The sequence below is a fragment of the Salvelinus fontinalis genome, chromosome 30, assembly GCF_029448725.1.
Source record: "Salvelinus fontinalis isolate EN_2023a chromosome 30, ASM2944872v1, whole genome shotgun sequence".
Classification (NCBI taxonomy): domain Eukaryota; kingdom Metazoa; phylum Chordata; class Actinopteri; order Salmoniformes; family Salmonidae; genus Salvelinus; species Salvelinus fontinalis.
In genome coordinates this window covers 40,489,336-40,505,802 of record NC_074694.1, presented here as the reverse complement: position 1 = coordinate 40,505,802, position 16,467 = coordinate 40,489,336, and the positions used below count along the sequence as shown (strand labels likewise).

At 46.5% G+C, this 16,467-nt stretch overlaps 1 protein-coding gene across 1 annotated transcript in view; it reads right to left on the bottom strand.

The window, feature by feature from the left end:
• Positions 1–16,467, bottom strand: part of LOC129829222 (ETS translocation variant 4-like) — a 39,671-nt gene that overhangs the window by 9,249 nt on the left and 13,955 nt on the right. Inside the window, exons 5-7 of the mRNA XM_055890883.1 lie at positions 6,057–6,186; positions 3,959–4,159; positions 1,304–1,701 (exon numbers count right to left, since the gene is read on the bottom strand). Coding sequence (XP_055746858.1) covers positions 1,304–1,701; positions 3,959–4,159; positions 6,057–6,186 — 729 coding nt within the window. The remainder of the gene's footprint in view (positions 1–1,303; positions 1,702–3,958; positions 4,160–6,056; positions 6,187–16,467) is intronic.

Sequence of the window (16,467 nt, the reverse complement as noted above, 5' to 3'; positions counted from 1 at the left end):
AGGCAAAATAGCTGGCCAGCTCTTATTTGTGGCACAACACTCAGGCAGGCCCACCAGCCCCCTCAACTCCTCCTCCTCCTACCAACAGAGTCCAGTTTATCCACAGACGTCCTTTTTATTTCCTCTAAGACTGTCCGATTCCTTCAAGCACCAAGTTGAACTTTCTGAGCACTGTCCGGCTTCTATCAAAACATAAAAAAGTCCAAAGAATTTAGATCGTCGGTCTTATTGTATTGCGAGGTATGCGGGTTTCAGCGCCGGGAGGCTCACTTTGTAGCTGTGTTTGTCCACTGTGTCCATAAGACCCAAGGGAAACATGACAAAGACAGCTCTGCTCCCAGTTGACTGTCACTTATATGCACAACACCCATGCCGTATGTCACTTATACACCGTATTGCATTTCCAGCCCTTGTGTTTGCATCCTAGCACTGCTTAAAGGGAACCGCCAGGGCTTTGGGGCTGTGCTGTGGTGGTAGAGCTGGTTCTCAGTTTGTTGTTGCCAAGGCCCATAGCTACCCCCACCCTCTCCTTCCCCCTCCCCTCACCTCCACATCCCAGCCAGTGAGAGGTTCGAGTTACTGCGGCCACGCTCATTTTTCCATTATGAGTTCATCTGCCTGCAGAAAGGAAACCGCTGTTGCAACCCAACACCCCAGAGTGCTCCACTGGGGACTCTAGTCTTTCCAGTGCCCTCCATTTTCTCAATGAAATTCCTCTGCCTTCCTTTCGGTGAGACGAGCGAGCGGCGAGAGGGAGCGGGGAGGAGTGTAGAGGAGGGGGGGAAAAAACTGAATTACAGACAAGAGTCAGAGACCTTTTTTTGCAAAGTGTCAGGGAGTTGAAAGGAGGAGTTTGGAGGTAGAGAGGGGGTAGGGGAAAAGTCTGTTGTAGATATAGAAGTGTCTGTTTTTGGACATTTTGTTCGAAGGTTCGCCATACACAGGTTGGCTCAAAGGAACTTTTGTAGGACCGAGAGCAAAAGCCACAAAGCAATATGTACATAACATTTCAATGCATAGGTAATTGGGTTGATACATCTTATGTCCTACAGAAGGCCTACATGTTCTTTTGAGTGACATAGGATTCGTTTGGGTATGTTTTGCAGTGTTCAGTGTGTTGATTTGTCAGGGAGGAATGATGCTCGGCGACTTCCATTAGAGATTAGCTTCTCTCCAAAAAAAAAACATTAGCTATTCATTATAGATAGACTATTTATACTACAGGGATTGCTGACAGTCAAAACATTCTCATACTGTATCTCTGTCATTCCGCTCTCGGGCCCACCATGATTTAATCACTCACCAGGCTCATAGGTGTAGTCAGTCGGCTCCTGCTTCACCATCATGTGGGCAGGGGGGAACCTGTGAGGATGGGGGTGGGAGTTTTGGGGTTGGTGAGGTGGGTGAGGTCCGTGCCTTGATCCATGCCCTGGCCCAGGCCCGTGTCCTTGTCCTGCCATGTGGGCAGCCCTCTCATACAGAGGGTCCAGATACTCCTGCTTGAAGCTCTGCTGCAGGTAGGGCAGACAGGGGTCTGAGTGCTGCCGATGGTAGCCACCCCCGCCACCTCCACCCGGTCCTCCACCTCCTCCTCCACCGCCACCACCTCCGGCTGGGGCAGGGTGCATTCGCTGGAAGGCCTGCCCTTGAGGGGGGAACCCCGGGGGGCACATGTCTGCTGAGGGGGCCTGATAACTGGAACTGAGAGAAGGGAAGAGAGGGCAATGAAAAACTATCAGTATCAAATCAAACTTTAGTTGTCACATGCGCCATATACAACACAGTGAAATGCTTACTTTCAAGCCCTTAACTAACAATGCAGTTCAAGAAAGAGTTAAGAAAATATTTACCAAAAAAGCTAAAGTAAAAAATAATAAAAGGTAACACAATAAAATAACAATAACGAGGCTATATACAGGGGGTACCGGTACCGAGTCAATGTGCGGGGGTACAGGTTAGTCAAAGTAATTTGTACATGTAGGTAGGGGTAAAGTGACTATGCATAGGTAATAAACAGTGAGTAGCAGTAGTGTAAACACAAATGGGTGGGTTGGGGGTCAATGTAAATAGTCTGGGTGGCCATTTGATTAATTGTTCAGCAGTCTTATGGCTGGGGGGTAGAAACTGTTAAGGAGCTTTTTGGTCCTAGACTTGGCGCTCTGGTACCGCTTGCCGTGCGGTACCAGAAGAGTCTATGATTTCGGTGACTGGAGTCTTTTACCATTTTTTGGTCTTTCCTCTGACTCTGCCTAGTATATAGGTCCTGGATGGCAGGAAGCTTGGCCCCAGTGATGTACTGGGCCATACACACTACCCTCTGTAGCACCTTACGGTCAGATGCTGAGCAGCTGTAGAACTTTTTGAGGATCTGGGGACCCATGCCAAATCTTTTCAGTCTCCTGGGGGCGAAAAGGTGTTGTCGTGCCCTCTTCACGACTGTCTTGGTGTGTTTGGGGCATGATAGATCATTGGTGATGTGGACACCAAGGAACTTGAAACTCTCGACCCGCTCCACTACAGCCCCGTCGATGTTAATGGGGGCCTGTTCGGCCCACCTTTTCCTGCAGTCCACGATCAGCTCCTTTGTCTTGCTCACATTGAGGGAGAGGTTGTTGTCCTGGCACCACACTGCCAGTTCTCTGACCTCCTCCCTATAGGCTGTCTCATCGTTGTCGGTAATCAGGCCTACCACTGTTGTGTCGTCAGCAAACTTAATGATAGTGTTGGAGTTGTGTTTGGAGACGCAGTTGTGGGTGAACAGGGAGTACAGGAGGGGACTACGCACACACCCCTGAGGGGCACCATTGTTGAGGATTAGTGTGGCAGATGTGTTGTTGCCTACCCTTACCACCTGAGGGAGGTCCGTCAGGGAGTCCAGAATCCAGTTGCAGAGGAAGGTTAGTCCCAGGGTCCTTAGCTTAGTGATGAGTTTTGTGGGCACTAAGCTAAGGGGTTTGTGTTGAACGCTGAGCTGTAGTCAATGAAAAGCATTCTCACATAGGTGTTCCTTTTGTCCAGGTGGGAAAGGCCAGTGTGGAGTGCGATTGAGATTGCGTCATCTGTGGATCTGTTAGGGCAGTATGTGAATTGGAGTGGGTCTAGTGTATCTGGGATGATGCTGTTGATGTGAGCCATGATGTGAGTGCTACAGGGTGGTAATCATTAGGCAGGTTACCTTCGGTACCTTGGGCACAGGGACTATGGTGGTCTGCTTGAAACATGTAGGTATTACAGACTCGGTCAGGGAGAGGTTGGCAGTTGGTCCATGCATGCTTGGTAATCCATCTGGCCCCGCGGCTTTGTGAATGTTGTTCTGTTTATTAAAGGTATTGCTCACATCAGCTACCGAGAGCGTTATCACACAGTCGTCCAGAACAGCTGGTGCTCTCATGCATACTTTAGTGTTGCTTGCATTGAAGCGAGAATAAAAGGCATTTAACTCATCTGGTAGGCTCGCATCACTGGCAGCTCGTGGCTGGGTTTCCCTTTGTAGTCCGCAAAAGTTTTCAAGCACTGCCACATCCGAAAAGCGTCAGAGCCGGTGTAGTATGATTCAATCTTAATCCTGTATTGACGCTTTGCCTGTTTGATGGTTTGTCTGAGGGCGTAGCGGGATTTCTTATAAGCGTCCGGATTAGTGTCCCGTTCCTTGAAAGCGGCTGCTCTAGCCTTTAGCTCGATCCGGATGTTGCCTGTAATCCATGGCTTCTGGTTAGGATATGTACATAAGGTCACTGTGGGGACGACGTTGTCAATGCACTTATTGATGAAGCCGATGACTGAGGTGGTATTCTCCTCAATGCTATTGGATGAATCCCGGAACATATTCCAGTCTGTGCTAGCAAAACAGTCTTGTAGCGTAGCATCCACATCAAAAGCACATTATTATGTCACCCACCAAAGGCATGCACTTTTTTGGCACAAGTTTAAGTATTTCGTACAGTACAGGGGGTAATACCTGGGGTTCATGGGGTAGTTGTTGTGGCTGGGCAGTGGCTGGGAGGCGGCAGGGTGGTTCATGTTGTAGGCCATGTTGTCAGGCCTTCCACCAGCGCCTCCGACTTGCTTGGGGGAGTAATGGTGCTGCATGGGGGACATGGGTGTCCCTTGGGTGCAGGAGCTCTTATTTGGTCCTGCAGCCCTCTTCTGCTCGTAGGCACTGGAAAAAATACACACAAACATGGTTTATGAATCCCAATGTGGTTTATGAGCACTACCATGGCATCAGTAGAAAGCCCTAGCATTAATAATACAGGTCAGTAAGCCAAACTGGGCTTATGGAGGACGGCTGTTTTGTAGTTACTGGCGTTGTGGTCAATAGCTTGTGGTCTAGTCATTCTCTTTGCCGCACTGAATTATGTCCGATAATTGACTGTAATTGGCTGACTAGTGACTTGCTATGGACCGTCTAACTCTAAAATGTTTGTAAACGGGCCATAAGTAGCGGTGTACTATACAGTGGCAAGACAAACTATGTGAACCCTTTGGAATTACCTGGATTTTTGCATAAATTGGTCATCAAATTTGATCTGACCTTCATCTAAGTCACAATAATAGACAAACATAGTGTGCTTAAACTAATAACACACAAATTATTTTATTTTTCTTGTCTATATTGAATACATAATTTAAATGTTTACAGTGCAGGGTGGGAAAAGTATGTGAACCCTTGGATTTAATAACTGGTTGACCCTCCTTTGGCAGCAATAAACTCAACCAAACGTTTTCTGTAGATGCGGATCAGGAATTTTGGACCATTCATCTTTACAAAACTGTTTCAGTTCAGCAATATTCATAGGATGTCTCGTGTGAACCACTCTCGAGGTCATGCCACAGCATTTTAAATTGGGTTGAGGTTAGGACTGACTGGGCCACTCCAGAAGGCACATTTTCTTCTGTTGAAGCCATTCTGTTGATGATCTCCTTCTGTATTTTGAGGCAGTGTCCTGTTGCATCACCCAACTTCTGTTGAGCATCAATTGGCAGACAGATTGGCAGACAGCCTTCCATTCACCTGCAAAATGTCTTGATAAATTTGGAAATTCATTTTTCCGTCGATGATAGCAAGCTGTCCAGGCCCTGCAGCCCTAAACCATGATACTCCCTCCACCATACTTTACAGTTGGGATAAGGTTTTGATGTTGGTGTGCTGTGCCTTTTTTTCTACACACATAGTGTCATGTGTTCCTTCCTTCCAAACAACTCAACTGTAGTTTAATCTGTCCACAGAATATGTTGCCAGTAGCGCTGTGGAACATCCAGGTGCTCTTTTGCGAACTTCAGACGTGCAGCAATGTTTTTTTTGGACAGCAGTGGCTTCTTCAGTGGTGTTCTCCTATGAACACCATTCTTGTTTAGTGTTTTACGTATCTTAGACTCATCAACAGAGATAATAGCATGTTCCAGAGATTTCTGTAAGTCTTTTTAGCTGACACTCTAGGATTCTACTTAACCTCGTTGAGCATTCTGCACTGTGCTCTTGTAGCCACTCCTAGGGAGAGTAGCAACAATGCTGAACCTTCTCCATTTATAGACAATTTGTCTTACCTGATGAACATCAAGGCTGTTAGAGATGCTTTTGTAACCCTTTCCAGCTTTATGCAAGTCAACAATTCTTCATCTTAGGTCTTCTGAGTTCTCTTTTGTTCGAGGCATGATTCACATCCGGCAATGCTTCTTGTGAATAGCAAACTCGCATTTTGTGAGTGTTTTTTTTTATAGGGCAAGGCAGCTCTAACCAACATCTCCAATCTCGTCTCATTGATTGGACTCCAGGTTAGCTGACTCCTGACTCCAATTAGCTTTTGGAGAAGTCATTAGCCTAGGGGTTCACATACTTTTTCCAACCTACACTGTGAATGTTTAAACGATGTGTTCAATATAGACAAGAAAAATTGAATCATTTGTGTGTTATTAGTTTATGCACACTGTGTTTGTCTGTTGTTGTGACCAAGATGAAGATCAGATCCAATTGTATGACTAATTTATGCAGAAATCCAGGTAATTCCAAAGGGTTCACATACTTTTTCTTGCCACTGTTGTGCTGACATGGGTACCTGGCGTAAAGGCACTGCTCTCCATTGGGGTAGGTGAAGGTCTGCTTGTGGCTACAGGATTGGCTGGGGTCGGAACCTGGGCTCTGTGGTTCCTTCTTGATGGTGACTGGCGGGCTGTGGAATGCCACCGCTGTAGAAGAACAGAGGCAGAAAAGGAGGTTGGCGCACATGGATCATTTTCTTTCCCCCTCTGTGGTGTCGTCAAGCTCAAAAGGCAGAGCAAATACTTCTGTCCACACAGGAATCTCTAATACGAGCCAGAACACTTAGGTGACAGTCAATTGAAAACAAGGGATGCAGACAGACACATCTAAGCACACGTAAGACACATGTGCGTACACACATTCCTGCAGTTCATTTGGAAGCCGTTGGTGTCCTCGCCCACTTTTGTCCTCTCCTCCAGACACAACACCAGCCATAACATCCTGTGTACCAACACAAAGGCAAGCCAAACCTAAACCACGACACTGGCCAAGACACTGTCTTTGGATGAGCAACAGGCAATGTAACATATTGGTCAGCATGATGTTCGACTGAGACATAATACATTCTTTATTTCCTTGGCAAACAATGCTATATCATTTTTTTGGTATTTCAGTTTAAGAACTTTCTTCTCCAAAGGGAAATGGCTAGATAAAAATGTTTTGTCTTGGTTGAGTTCTTCGTTTGCGAACATTCTAAACTGTTTACCAGACGCTTCTTTTCTGCGGTCTATATATTTTTTTCATGTTCAATCCAAACTTCACCTAAGATGTCTACTGTCTATCAAGCTCCTTTCTTGGTGAGGACCTTTGTCTAAAAGGCCACACAAATCACCAAAAGTGGGGCTTCAAACTGTGCCGAGGCTGTGTTTATTATGTGAGGGGAGGTTTTCACCGACTGTACAGCACAGGATGTTTTTCTGGCCCTGAGAGGGTAAACAGCAGCAGCTGTGCACTTCCAGCTGGGGAGGCCTCTGTGTGTGTGTGTGTGTGTGTGTGTGTGTGTGTGTGTGTGTGTGTGTGTGTGTGTGTGTGTGTGTGTGTGTGTGTGTGTGTGTGTGTGTGTGTGTGTGTGTGTGTGTGTGTGTGTGTGTGTGTGTGTGACTGCAGTGGGTGTGGTGCTGACAGAACAGGCCCTGCTGAAACCCGACACCAGGTAATTACATACTGTCTGTATCCCATTCACAAAAAGGGAGGAGAAAAAATGCAGCGACTGACTGTAAAAGGCGGCGAAAGGGACTTCTACAGCTATTCAAAGAGAGCAACACAGTAGAAGAAAAGGCTAGAGAGGAATGGAGAGGCCAAAAGAAAGAGACAATCGGGGAGAAATGTAGACAGAATGAAGGAGACTGAGAAAGAGAGGGAGAAAGCGACACACAGAAAGGAAGGAAGGAAGGAAGGAAGGAAGGAAGGAAGGAAGGCAGGCAGGCAGGCAGGCAGGCAGGCAGGCAGGCAGGCAGGCAGGCAGGCAGGCAGGCAGGCAGGCAGGCAGGCAGGCAGGCAGGCAGGCAGGCAGGCAGGCAGGCAGGCAGGCAGGCAGGCAGGCAGGCAGGCAGGCAGGCAGGCAGGCAGGCAGGCAGGCAGGCAGGCAGGCAGGCAGGCAGGCAGGCAGGCAGGCAGGCAGGCAGGCAGGCAGGCAGGCAGGCAGGCAGGCAGGCAGGCAGGCAGGCAGGCAGGCAGGCAGGCAGGCAGGCAGGCAGGCAGGCAGGCAGGCAGGCAGGCAGGCAGGCAGGCAGGCAGGCAGGCAGGCAGGCAGGCAGGCAGGCAGGCAGGCAGGCAGGCAGGCAGGCAGGCAGGCAGGCAGGCAGGCAGGCAGGCAGGCAGGCAGGCAGGCAGGCAGGCAGGCAGGCAGGCAGGCAGGCAGGCAGGCAGGCAGGCAGGCAGGCAGGCAGGCAGGCAGGCAGGCAGGCAGGCAGGCAGGCAGGCAGGCAGGCAGGCAGGCAGGCAGGCAGGCAGGCAGGCAGGCAGGCAGGCAGGCAGGCAGGCAGGCAGGCAGGCAGGCAGGCAGGCAGGCAGGCAGGCAGCTTGTAGAACAGAGGGAATCCTATTATTTTAGTCTCCCCTCCTTGACAAACCCGGGCAGGTGAGGAAGTGTTGGCTTTAGAGTGCGATCAGAAAGGATTAGAAAGTATTTACCCAGATCTCCCACACAGACACATTAATATTGCAGTCCTCCAAATCCTTCTGCTCTCTTCACTTCTCTTAATACCCAGGGCGGCACATGACTGACTGACTTTCGAACACGTCTATGAGAGTGTGGGATGTGTTTGTCTCACATAGTGCCACAGTCATGAATGGCAAACAATCCATGGTGTGTCGTGTGTACTGTAAACAAGTCCAGTCACAATGCAGCTCAAGTGGGGCAGACATATTGCCTTTTGATGTGGCCCCGCTTCTGAGGACAGCCCTCAGAACATGTTTAACTTCAAAACCTGCATACTGCTCCGAACAGCATCGAGCCAAGAGCATGGGTCGCTGTTTGAGAATGAAGCACAGCACTGTTCAATAGTGAATCGGTGGAGATTCGTCTGTCAGGATCTACAATATGAATTACTCTTGTAAATGAGCACGGGATGGCTGTGAGTGTGTGTGATTGCTGCTGTTGTTGTCTGGCACATTTCCTCAATTAGCAGAAGTTGGCTGACTTCCCCGTTAACGAAGCCCTAATGAATCAAATGATTTATCAAGCCCAGGATCAAAGGACGGGAGACATTGGATTAGTCTACGTCCCTTGATGCTTATAGAAATATGCCAACATTTGAGCATATGAATTGTTTCAGTTGTATTTGATATCTTCTCTGGCCTGGCACTGCAAATGTGGCACCAGCTTCCCCCTGAAGCTAGGACAGCAGAGTCCCTGCCCGTTTTCAGAAAACTTCTGAAACTCTACCTCTCCAAAGAGTATCTTAAATGAATGACACGGCAGAAAAATTATGATTTATTTCAAATAGAAAAAGGTTGATTCCTAAAATGTGCGGTTTCAAAACGGTTTAACAAATGACGGTTTTGCAAATCTTGGAAAAAAGTTATATTATTGAGGTTAATCCAGTTCAAATTATATCAAATTTGCCCCCAAAGTTTATAAAGTAGTGGCAGTCATATAAACAGTTTGGACAGCATTGCCCTTCCCTGTTGGTTTCATTTTGGGACATTTGACCCCAGTTTACAGACTCTGGTTTCTCTCTCTGCAGCTCTGTTAGTAGTTACATCCCTTTTTCTCCAAGATCCTCATATTTTACTTCAATGAGTTTTTTCTAAAGGGGTGTGGTGAACTTAAACATAATGTACTGTATAATACCCGAGAGAAGTGTTTAGATCTTTCTGGACAGATACTGTACCCATAAGGTACCCAGTGTTAAAGCAGAGAGGGGATGAGTGTTTCCTCTCTTAATATTTGAAATGGGTGTTGGGGGGGGTACCGTATATGTGAACACATCCTAACATCTCAACATCCTTAGGTAGGGGTCGGTAACTTTAGAGACGTTCACTGCTGATGCGCTTGTCTTATTCTCCCCACAAAATATACGGAGTAGGGCTATAGGGCATGTGGAAAGTATTCTTCTTGTGATGAAAGTTGAACGTTTGAATCGTTTGAATCTTTCGATTGATGCTTTCTCTGGTGTCTCACCATTCACTCCCATTCTGACCACCCCTATAGGCAGGATGACCCAGGTTGGGGATGGGGGGTGGAGGGAGGAGCAGGCGGACTTTACATATGTAAATGGTGAAGCTTTGGGGGAGGATGCAGGGTGAAAGGTGATGGTCATGGTTGAGTGCTTCAGGAAGTGGCAGGATTATTATGGAAGGGGGGCTGTATTCAGTCAACACCCACCGCAAACAAAATGTCAGGACCGGAGACCTCCAACCCCTTCAAAACTCCACCCCCCCCTCCCCGCCCACACAAAAGGGTCCTCAGCTGGAACACATGGGGGTAGTAGTAGGAACTCCTCAGGACTGAGGAGCCGCCAGAAGCACGTCTGAAATGGGACATTCCTCTGAGGCTTAAGACAGGAAGTGCTAAAGAAATACCTTGTCACAGCCATGCTACTACATTGTGTAACGCAAAGAGGAATTCAGGGTTAAGAGTGTTGCATCATCAAGAGACTTAAAGTTGAAAACGTAAAGTATCAAGAAAGAATAAAAGAAATAGGGTATGTATCTCGTCTCACTATACTCTTGTGATCTTCAGTTTGTTCAGGATTCCAATCATAGCTTGGTAGCTAATGGCAATGATCAAACAAGTGGCAACCAGGTTTGAATGCCAGGTAGGAAACTCCCCTCCCGTGTAAACTTCTCAGTTTATTTTATACAGAGCATTTCCTACCATTAAAGGTTCTCCTCTAGGGGAATTTAAACCTGAACTCAATGAGAGAGGATCTGGAGAACTTTACATTGGGGTGTTTATCTCTGGGATGGGAAGTCTCTGGAAGTCTGCAGGCCGTGACAGCTTCTGTACCCGCCAGCCAGCTAGTGAGCTTCTAAGTGACTTATCATTCTGGTTCAGGGCCGGTTCCAGGCATAAGCGACATAAGCGGTCGCTTAGGTCCCCAGGCCGCAAGGGCCCCCCCCCCCCAAAACTCAGTCAGGGTCTCAACTTACTGTTGAGAGTTAGAATAGTAGAATACACAAGTTCGAAATTTGGTTGTGCACCAGCAGTCAGCAATGTCAGTCACTGGAAGTCACTCAATTAGCCATTTTAGAGAATTGTGTAGAATTGCAGGATATTTACTTTAAAACATACGTCAAGAGGGGGGGCCACTAAAATGTTTGGCCTGCGAGGTGGGGGAGGGGTTGCAATGTCAAATAGGGTGAATAGTATTGCAAACTACTGCCATAGGTAAATCATGAGAATGAATGGGGGTGTATTTCAACTGTCACAGGACTTTTCCTTGAATGTTAATGATATAGCATTTCTTGCATTAGTATTACTCTTTCTAAAAAGCCAGAGAGAGAGAGAGAGAGACCTGGTCCCCCACCGGCCAATTGATCCCAACGATGACAGATCCATAAAAACAACAAGAATTATAATATCACAATGGCTCGAAAGGTTTTGAAGGGAACTAAATTGTTTTCTGAGATATGTTATATAGCATTCCTCTGTCTGACTCTGTGGACCGGCTCAACAATAGGTGTATACGGTATGATATGATGGCAAAGGTCAAATATATCAACACATGCTGCTTCACCTACAACTAATTCTGGCACCTTTTCTGTTGAAGTGATTCTTATTTTCAACAGGGCTTGTTGCCACTGCTGTAACTTTCAACCCTATCAAGTACAGAATAATGGCATTCAATTTCACTCACTGTAAACATTTAGGTGAAATTTAAATGCTGACATTTTCATTCCAAGTATGTTGGCCCACATATTGAAAGTACTGTATGTATAATGTATACTGAACAAAAATATAATCGCAACATGCAACAATTTCAAAGATTTGACTGAGATACAGTTTATATAAGTAAATCGGTCAATTGAAATTGTCACGTTCTGACCTTTATTTTCCTTTGTTTTGTCTTTATTTTGTATGGTCAGGGCGTGAGTTGGGGTGGGCAGTCTATGTTTTGTGTTTCTATGTTTAGGTTTCTGTTTCGGCCTAGTATGATTCTCAATCAGAGGCAGGTGTCGTTAGTTGTCTCTGGTTGAGAATCATACTTAGGTAGCCTAGGTTTCACTGTTGGTTTGTGGGTGTTTGTTTCCGTGTTAGTGTTTTTTCACCACACGGTACTGTTTCGGTTTTCTGTACATCGTTTATTGTTTTTGTATTTCAGTGTTCCATTTTAATAAATCATCATGAGCACTTACCACGCTGCGTATTGGTCTGATCCTTGTTACACCTCTTCAGAGGAAGAAGAGGACGACTGCTGTTACAGAAATACATTCATTAGGCCCTAATCTATGGATTGCATATGACTGGGAATACAGATAAGCATCTGTTGGTTACAGATACCTTTTAAAAGAAAAATAGGGTTGTGGATCAGAAAACCAGTCATATCTGGTGTGACTACCATTTGCCTCATTCAGCGCAACACATTTATTTCGCATAGAGTTGATCAGGCTGTTGATTGTGGCCTGTGGATTGTTGTCCCACTCCTCTTCAATGGCTGTGCGAAGTTGATGGATAATGGCGGGAAGTGGAACATACTGTTGTACACATCAATCCAGAGCATCCCAAACATGCTCAATATGTCTGGTGAGTATGCAAGCCATGGAAGACCTTGGACATGTTCAGCTTCCAGGAATTGTGTACAGATCCTTGCAACATCGGGGTGTGCATTATCAAGCTGAAACATGTGGTGATGGCAGAGGATGAATGGCACGAATGGGCCTCAGGATCTCGTCATGGTATCTCTGAGCATTCAAATTGCCATCGATAAGATTCAATTGTGTGCATTGTCCGTAGCTTATGCCTGCCCATACTATGACCCCACCGCCACCATGGGGCACTCTGTTCACAACGCTGACATCACCAAACCTCTCGCCCACACGACGCCATACACGTGGTCTGCGGTTGTGAGACCAGTTGGACGTACTGCCAAATTCTCTAAAACAACATTGGAAGCGGCTTATGGTAGAGAAATCAACATTCAGTTTTCTGGCAACAGCTCTGGTGGACATTCCTGCGGTCAGCATACCAATTGCACTCTCCCTTAAAACTTGAAACATCTGTGTCCTTGTGTTGTGTGACAAAACTGCACATTTCAGATTGGCCTGTTATTGTCCCCAGAACAAGGTGCATCTGTGTAATGATCATGTTGTTTAATCAGCTTCTTGATATGCCACACCTGTCAGGTGGATGGATTATCTTGGCAAAGTAGAAATGGTCACTAACAGGGATGTAAACAAATTTGTGCACAAAATTTGAGAGAAATTTGTGCGTATGGAACATTTCTGGGATCTTTTATTTCAGCTCATGAAACATGGGACCAACACTTTACATGTTGCGTTTATATTTTTGTTCAGTGTAATAGTGCATCAGTGGAAAATCCAGTGGAATGGCGAGTCAACGACGACGATTCAATGTGTTCCACATCATTGAGACTAGAGAGACAATCCAGCAGCTATGCCACTGGCACATGGAAACATGTGCTGGACATGTGTGCTTCTCAGGTCAATGCACAATCAGAAAGAGCAGAGAGAGCGATGGGCGAACTGACAACTCGGCATCTTTAAAAGCCAACGCTTGGTCCATTTAACCATTCGTTTCTCCTATCTGATTTACGGGTCCCCCTTTCTGATCGGATATTGTTTTTAATACTTGACTTCCTTGAATATATAAAGCATTGTTGTCAGATACCTGCCAAATGAGACACGATAGATAGACAGTACTGTAGTATCAACAGGAAGCAAATGGAAGGTGAAGCGACGTGGCAGGTCCCTTTTTCTCCCTTGGCTTTGCTGCTTCAAAACCGATTAACTATGTGAGAGATATCAAGACGCTTTAAGATAAACGGAAGTGTCCGATGTATTTTGGTTTCATATTAGCTTGAGGTTGTGTTGGGTAAGAGGATGTGGCGGACTTGAATGAAACTCAGTACATGTGACCAGAGTATGGAGTGTCACACGTCCCATCATCCAAGTTTCACTTCTTACTTCTAGATAATTTGAACATTTTGTCAGGTTGACTTTTTTTGACCGTGGAAATTCCCTTTTCATATCCCGTGTGCTTAATATGTTAAATGAAATGATGTCACCCACCAATGACTGTAGCATACTGTACATAGCCTTAGGACAACAGGCCTGTAGGACCTGCATGAGAAGCTAGAACAGTTCAGGAGTAGCCAGTGAAGAGACGTTACCGTGAATCAGAATGTGTGTGTGCATGTGACTGTCATGTCCATCCTGTGTTCAAGACACGGAGGCGTGGACACAGGATTTAGAAAAGGCAGCTCTTCCACCAGAATGATCCCGACCCTACTTCGCCTCTTCTCGATGAATGAACCTAATAGCGATTAGCACTGACACAGGACGTGTTGTGGATAATAGCATGGTAAACAACAACATGTACAGTGATACCGAATCAAAGTTTACGCGGCTGCACTGAAATCTAAGTTGGATCAAAGTTGGCCATTGCCTTCCTATTGACAAAAAACATGACCTGTATCTCTTTAAACATTTAGATTAATCACACTTCATCCATTGTCCATTTCATCCCCAGTGCGTTGCGGTGGTATTCTATGAATGGCCATTGACGGTCTATAAATCTTTCTCCCCCATTGCTGTTTAGTGGACACAATACAATACATCCCCATCCCAGGACATGGGCAGCGAGTGGGTCGTTCCATCGCAGAAAGCAAGGGGTGTGATTAATGTGGCACAATATTGACTCTTCACTCTCAATCCCTCAGTCCCCAATATAGCTGCCCCCTCTTAATGTTTAATGTGCCGATCGATTCCCGCCCCCCCTGCCATTACTGAAATGATATAATGAGCTCCCACTGACCTGGCTGATATCCATCTAGTGCTGAAGTGTAGGAGGGAGGGATGGGATGGGGGAGGGAGGGGAGGAGATATGGGGGCAGACCAGGCTTATCGTGACTGGAGATAGATAACACGTGCTGCACTGTTCCCATCAAGTCCTAGTAAAAAGCCTGGCCGGACACCTCCCTGTAATTATCAGAGCACATGCCACATCCACAGATCCTCTCGCCCTATCGCTCCCTTCAATCTCTCTATTTCTTCCTCTCTCTCTCTCTCCCCTTTCCTGATTTATCCATACTTTATCCGTTCATCTATCCCTCCGCCTCCCTCTCTTCCTCCCCCGTCTGGGGAATCTTTAGGATCAATACAGCTCTACTAGGTTCACTCCACACACACGTCCTGTCCTCTGTCAGCAAGTCACTATAGCAAGACCACAGCCTCAGCCATCATCCATCCCGTCTTAAAGTCACATGTGGCGGTTGTAAACAATGAGCAAACCAGGGTCATGTTTTAGTAAGACACAGAGAAGATCTGTGTTCTTATTGGTGTTCTTAAGTTCAGGTACAGGTCCCAGTTTCACTTCTTTTCAAAACGTTTTCTACCTATTGAACAGGGCCCAGCTATGACTGACTCAGTCAAGAAGAGAAAATAGAGGGATAGCCCTAGTTGCCTGTCTTGGCAAAAACTATGGCATCACCAATTAACGCTGGTGCTATTTTGTGATGCCATGTGTGGTTTGCTGACGTGCTCTCGTTTCTCGTCGGTCATGTAGTATTGCTTAACGTGGAGCTAACTGGCCTCATCCCTGCCTGTATGTGTTCCCCCTTATTTTCCACTGCTATCACCTTAGAAAGAGAAAACATTCCAGCTGTGGAGAATGTTAAAGCACAGCCGTGCCTCGAGCCCCCCTTTCGCTCCCTCCACATGCCCCCCCCCCCCCCCTCTTCTGTAATAAAAAACACACTACTGCCCATCCAGAAGGTTGAGCTGGCACTCCGTTAGAGCTGGCTCAATCTCTACATATACAGTCCCTGGTCTGCAGGACTGGTCTGAATCAACGTTTACTCCATCCACAGAAGCCAGTTTTTATTGAGTATTACGAGGCAAAAGTATTATGTTAGTGTGTGCATTATAAGAGGGGAAACAACTGTTGATTCTTTCAAATCCCGACATCGAGAAGACATAAAACACTGTTTGGAAAATATATTTAAGTCCTTTGTAAAGAATGTATAACTGAAGGATTACATTAGCAGAAACCAAATGGAAAGAGATAAAGCATTTCAATTGTTCTCCCTCTTTTTTTGTAGTGTTAGTAGTAGAATAACGGCCCTCCAATTCATGAATTGAGATTCCCTCTCCTTGACCCAATGTGCTGCTTCGGCCAGTCTCTCACAACCAGCCCATTCATAAAACTGTGGGGCTGAAGTGTGTGCAGAGTGTGTATGTGTGTGTGCAGAGTGTGGATGTGTGTGTGCAGAGTGTGTATGTGTGTGTGCGTAGTGTGTATGTGTGTGTGTGCGTACCATGTGTAGGTGGGCAGGATGCATGTGTGTTTGGAGAGAGAAATGACCTATTCACTCGTATAACCACACGCGCGCATGGACGCATACACATTGAAGAGGAATCGTCCTCCCAGGGCGAATGGTACCCATGCATATCTGGCAGTCGCCTGGATGTTTTTGCAGACTTTGTTGCGTAGCAGCTGTATTTTGGAAAGTTGAGAACACTGGGCTGCATATTTATTTTCGTTTGAGTGGAGAGGAGAGCAAAGAGAGGGAGAGGCTCACCAATTCACTCTCCCTCGGCTTCAAATGGCGACTGATTGGGCCAGCTCTGAACGAATGAGTGAGCAGGGGGAACACGACAACACAAACAAGAGAGAAGGTCGAAAATGAATGTCGGGGCAGAACGCTTCCGACCGATGAGACAAACTGCTGTGAGCGTTCGCACTCAACTGCGCTCCCTATCTCTTTCTGTCTCTTTCCGTTCTCTCTCTCTCTCCGTTTCCC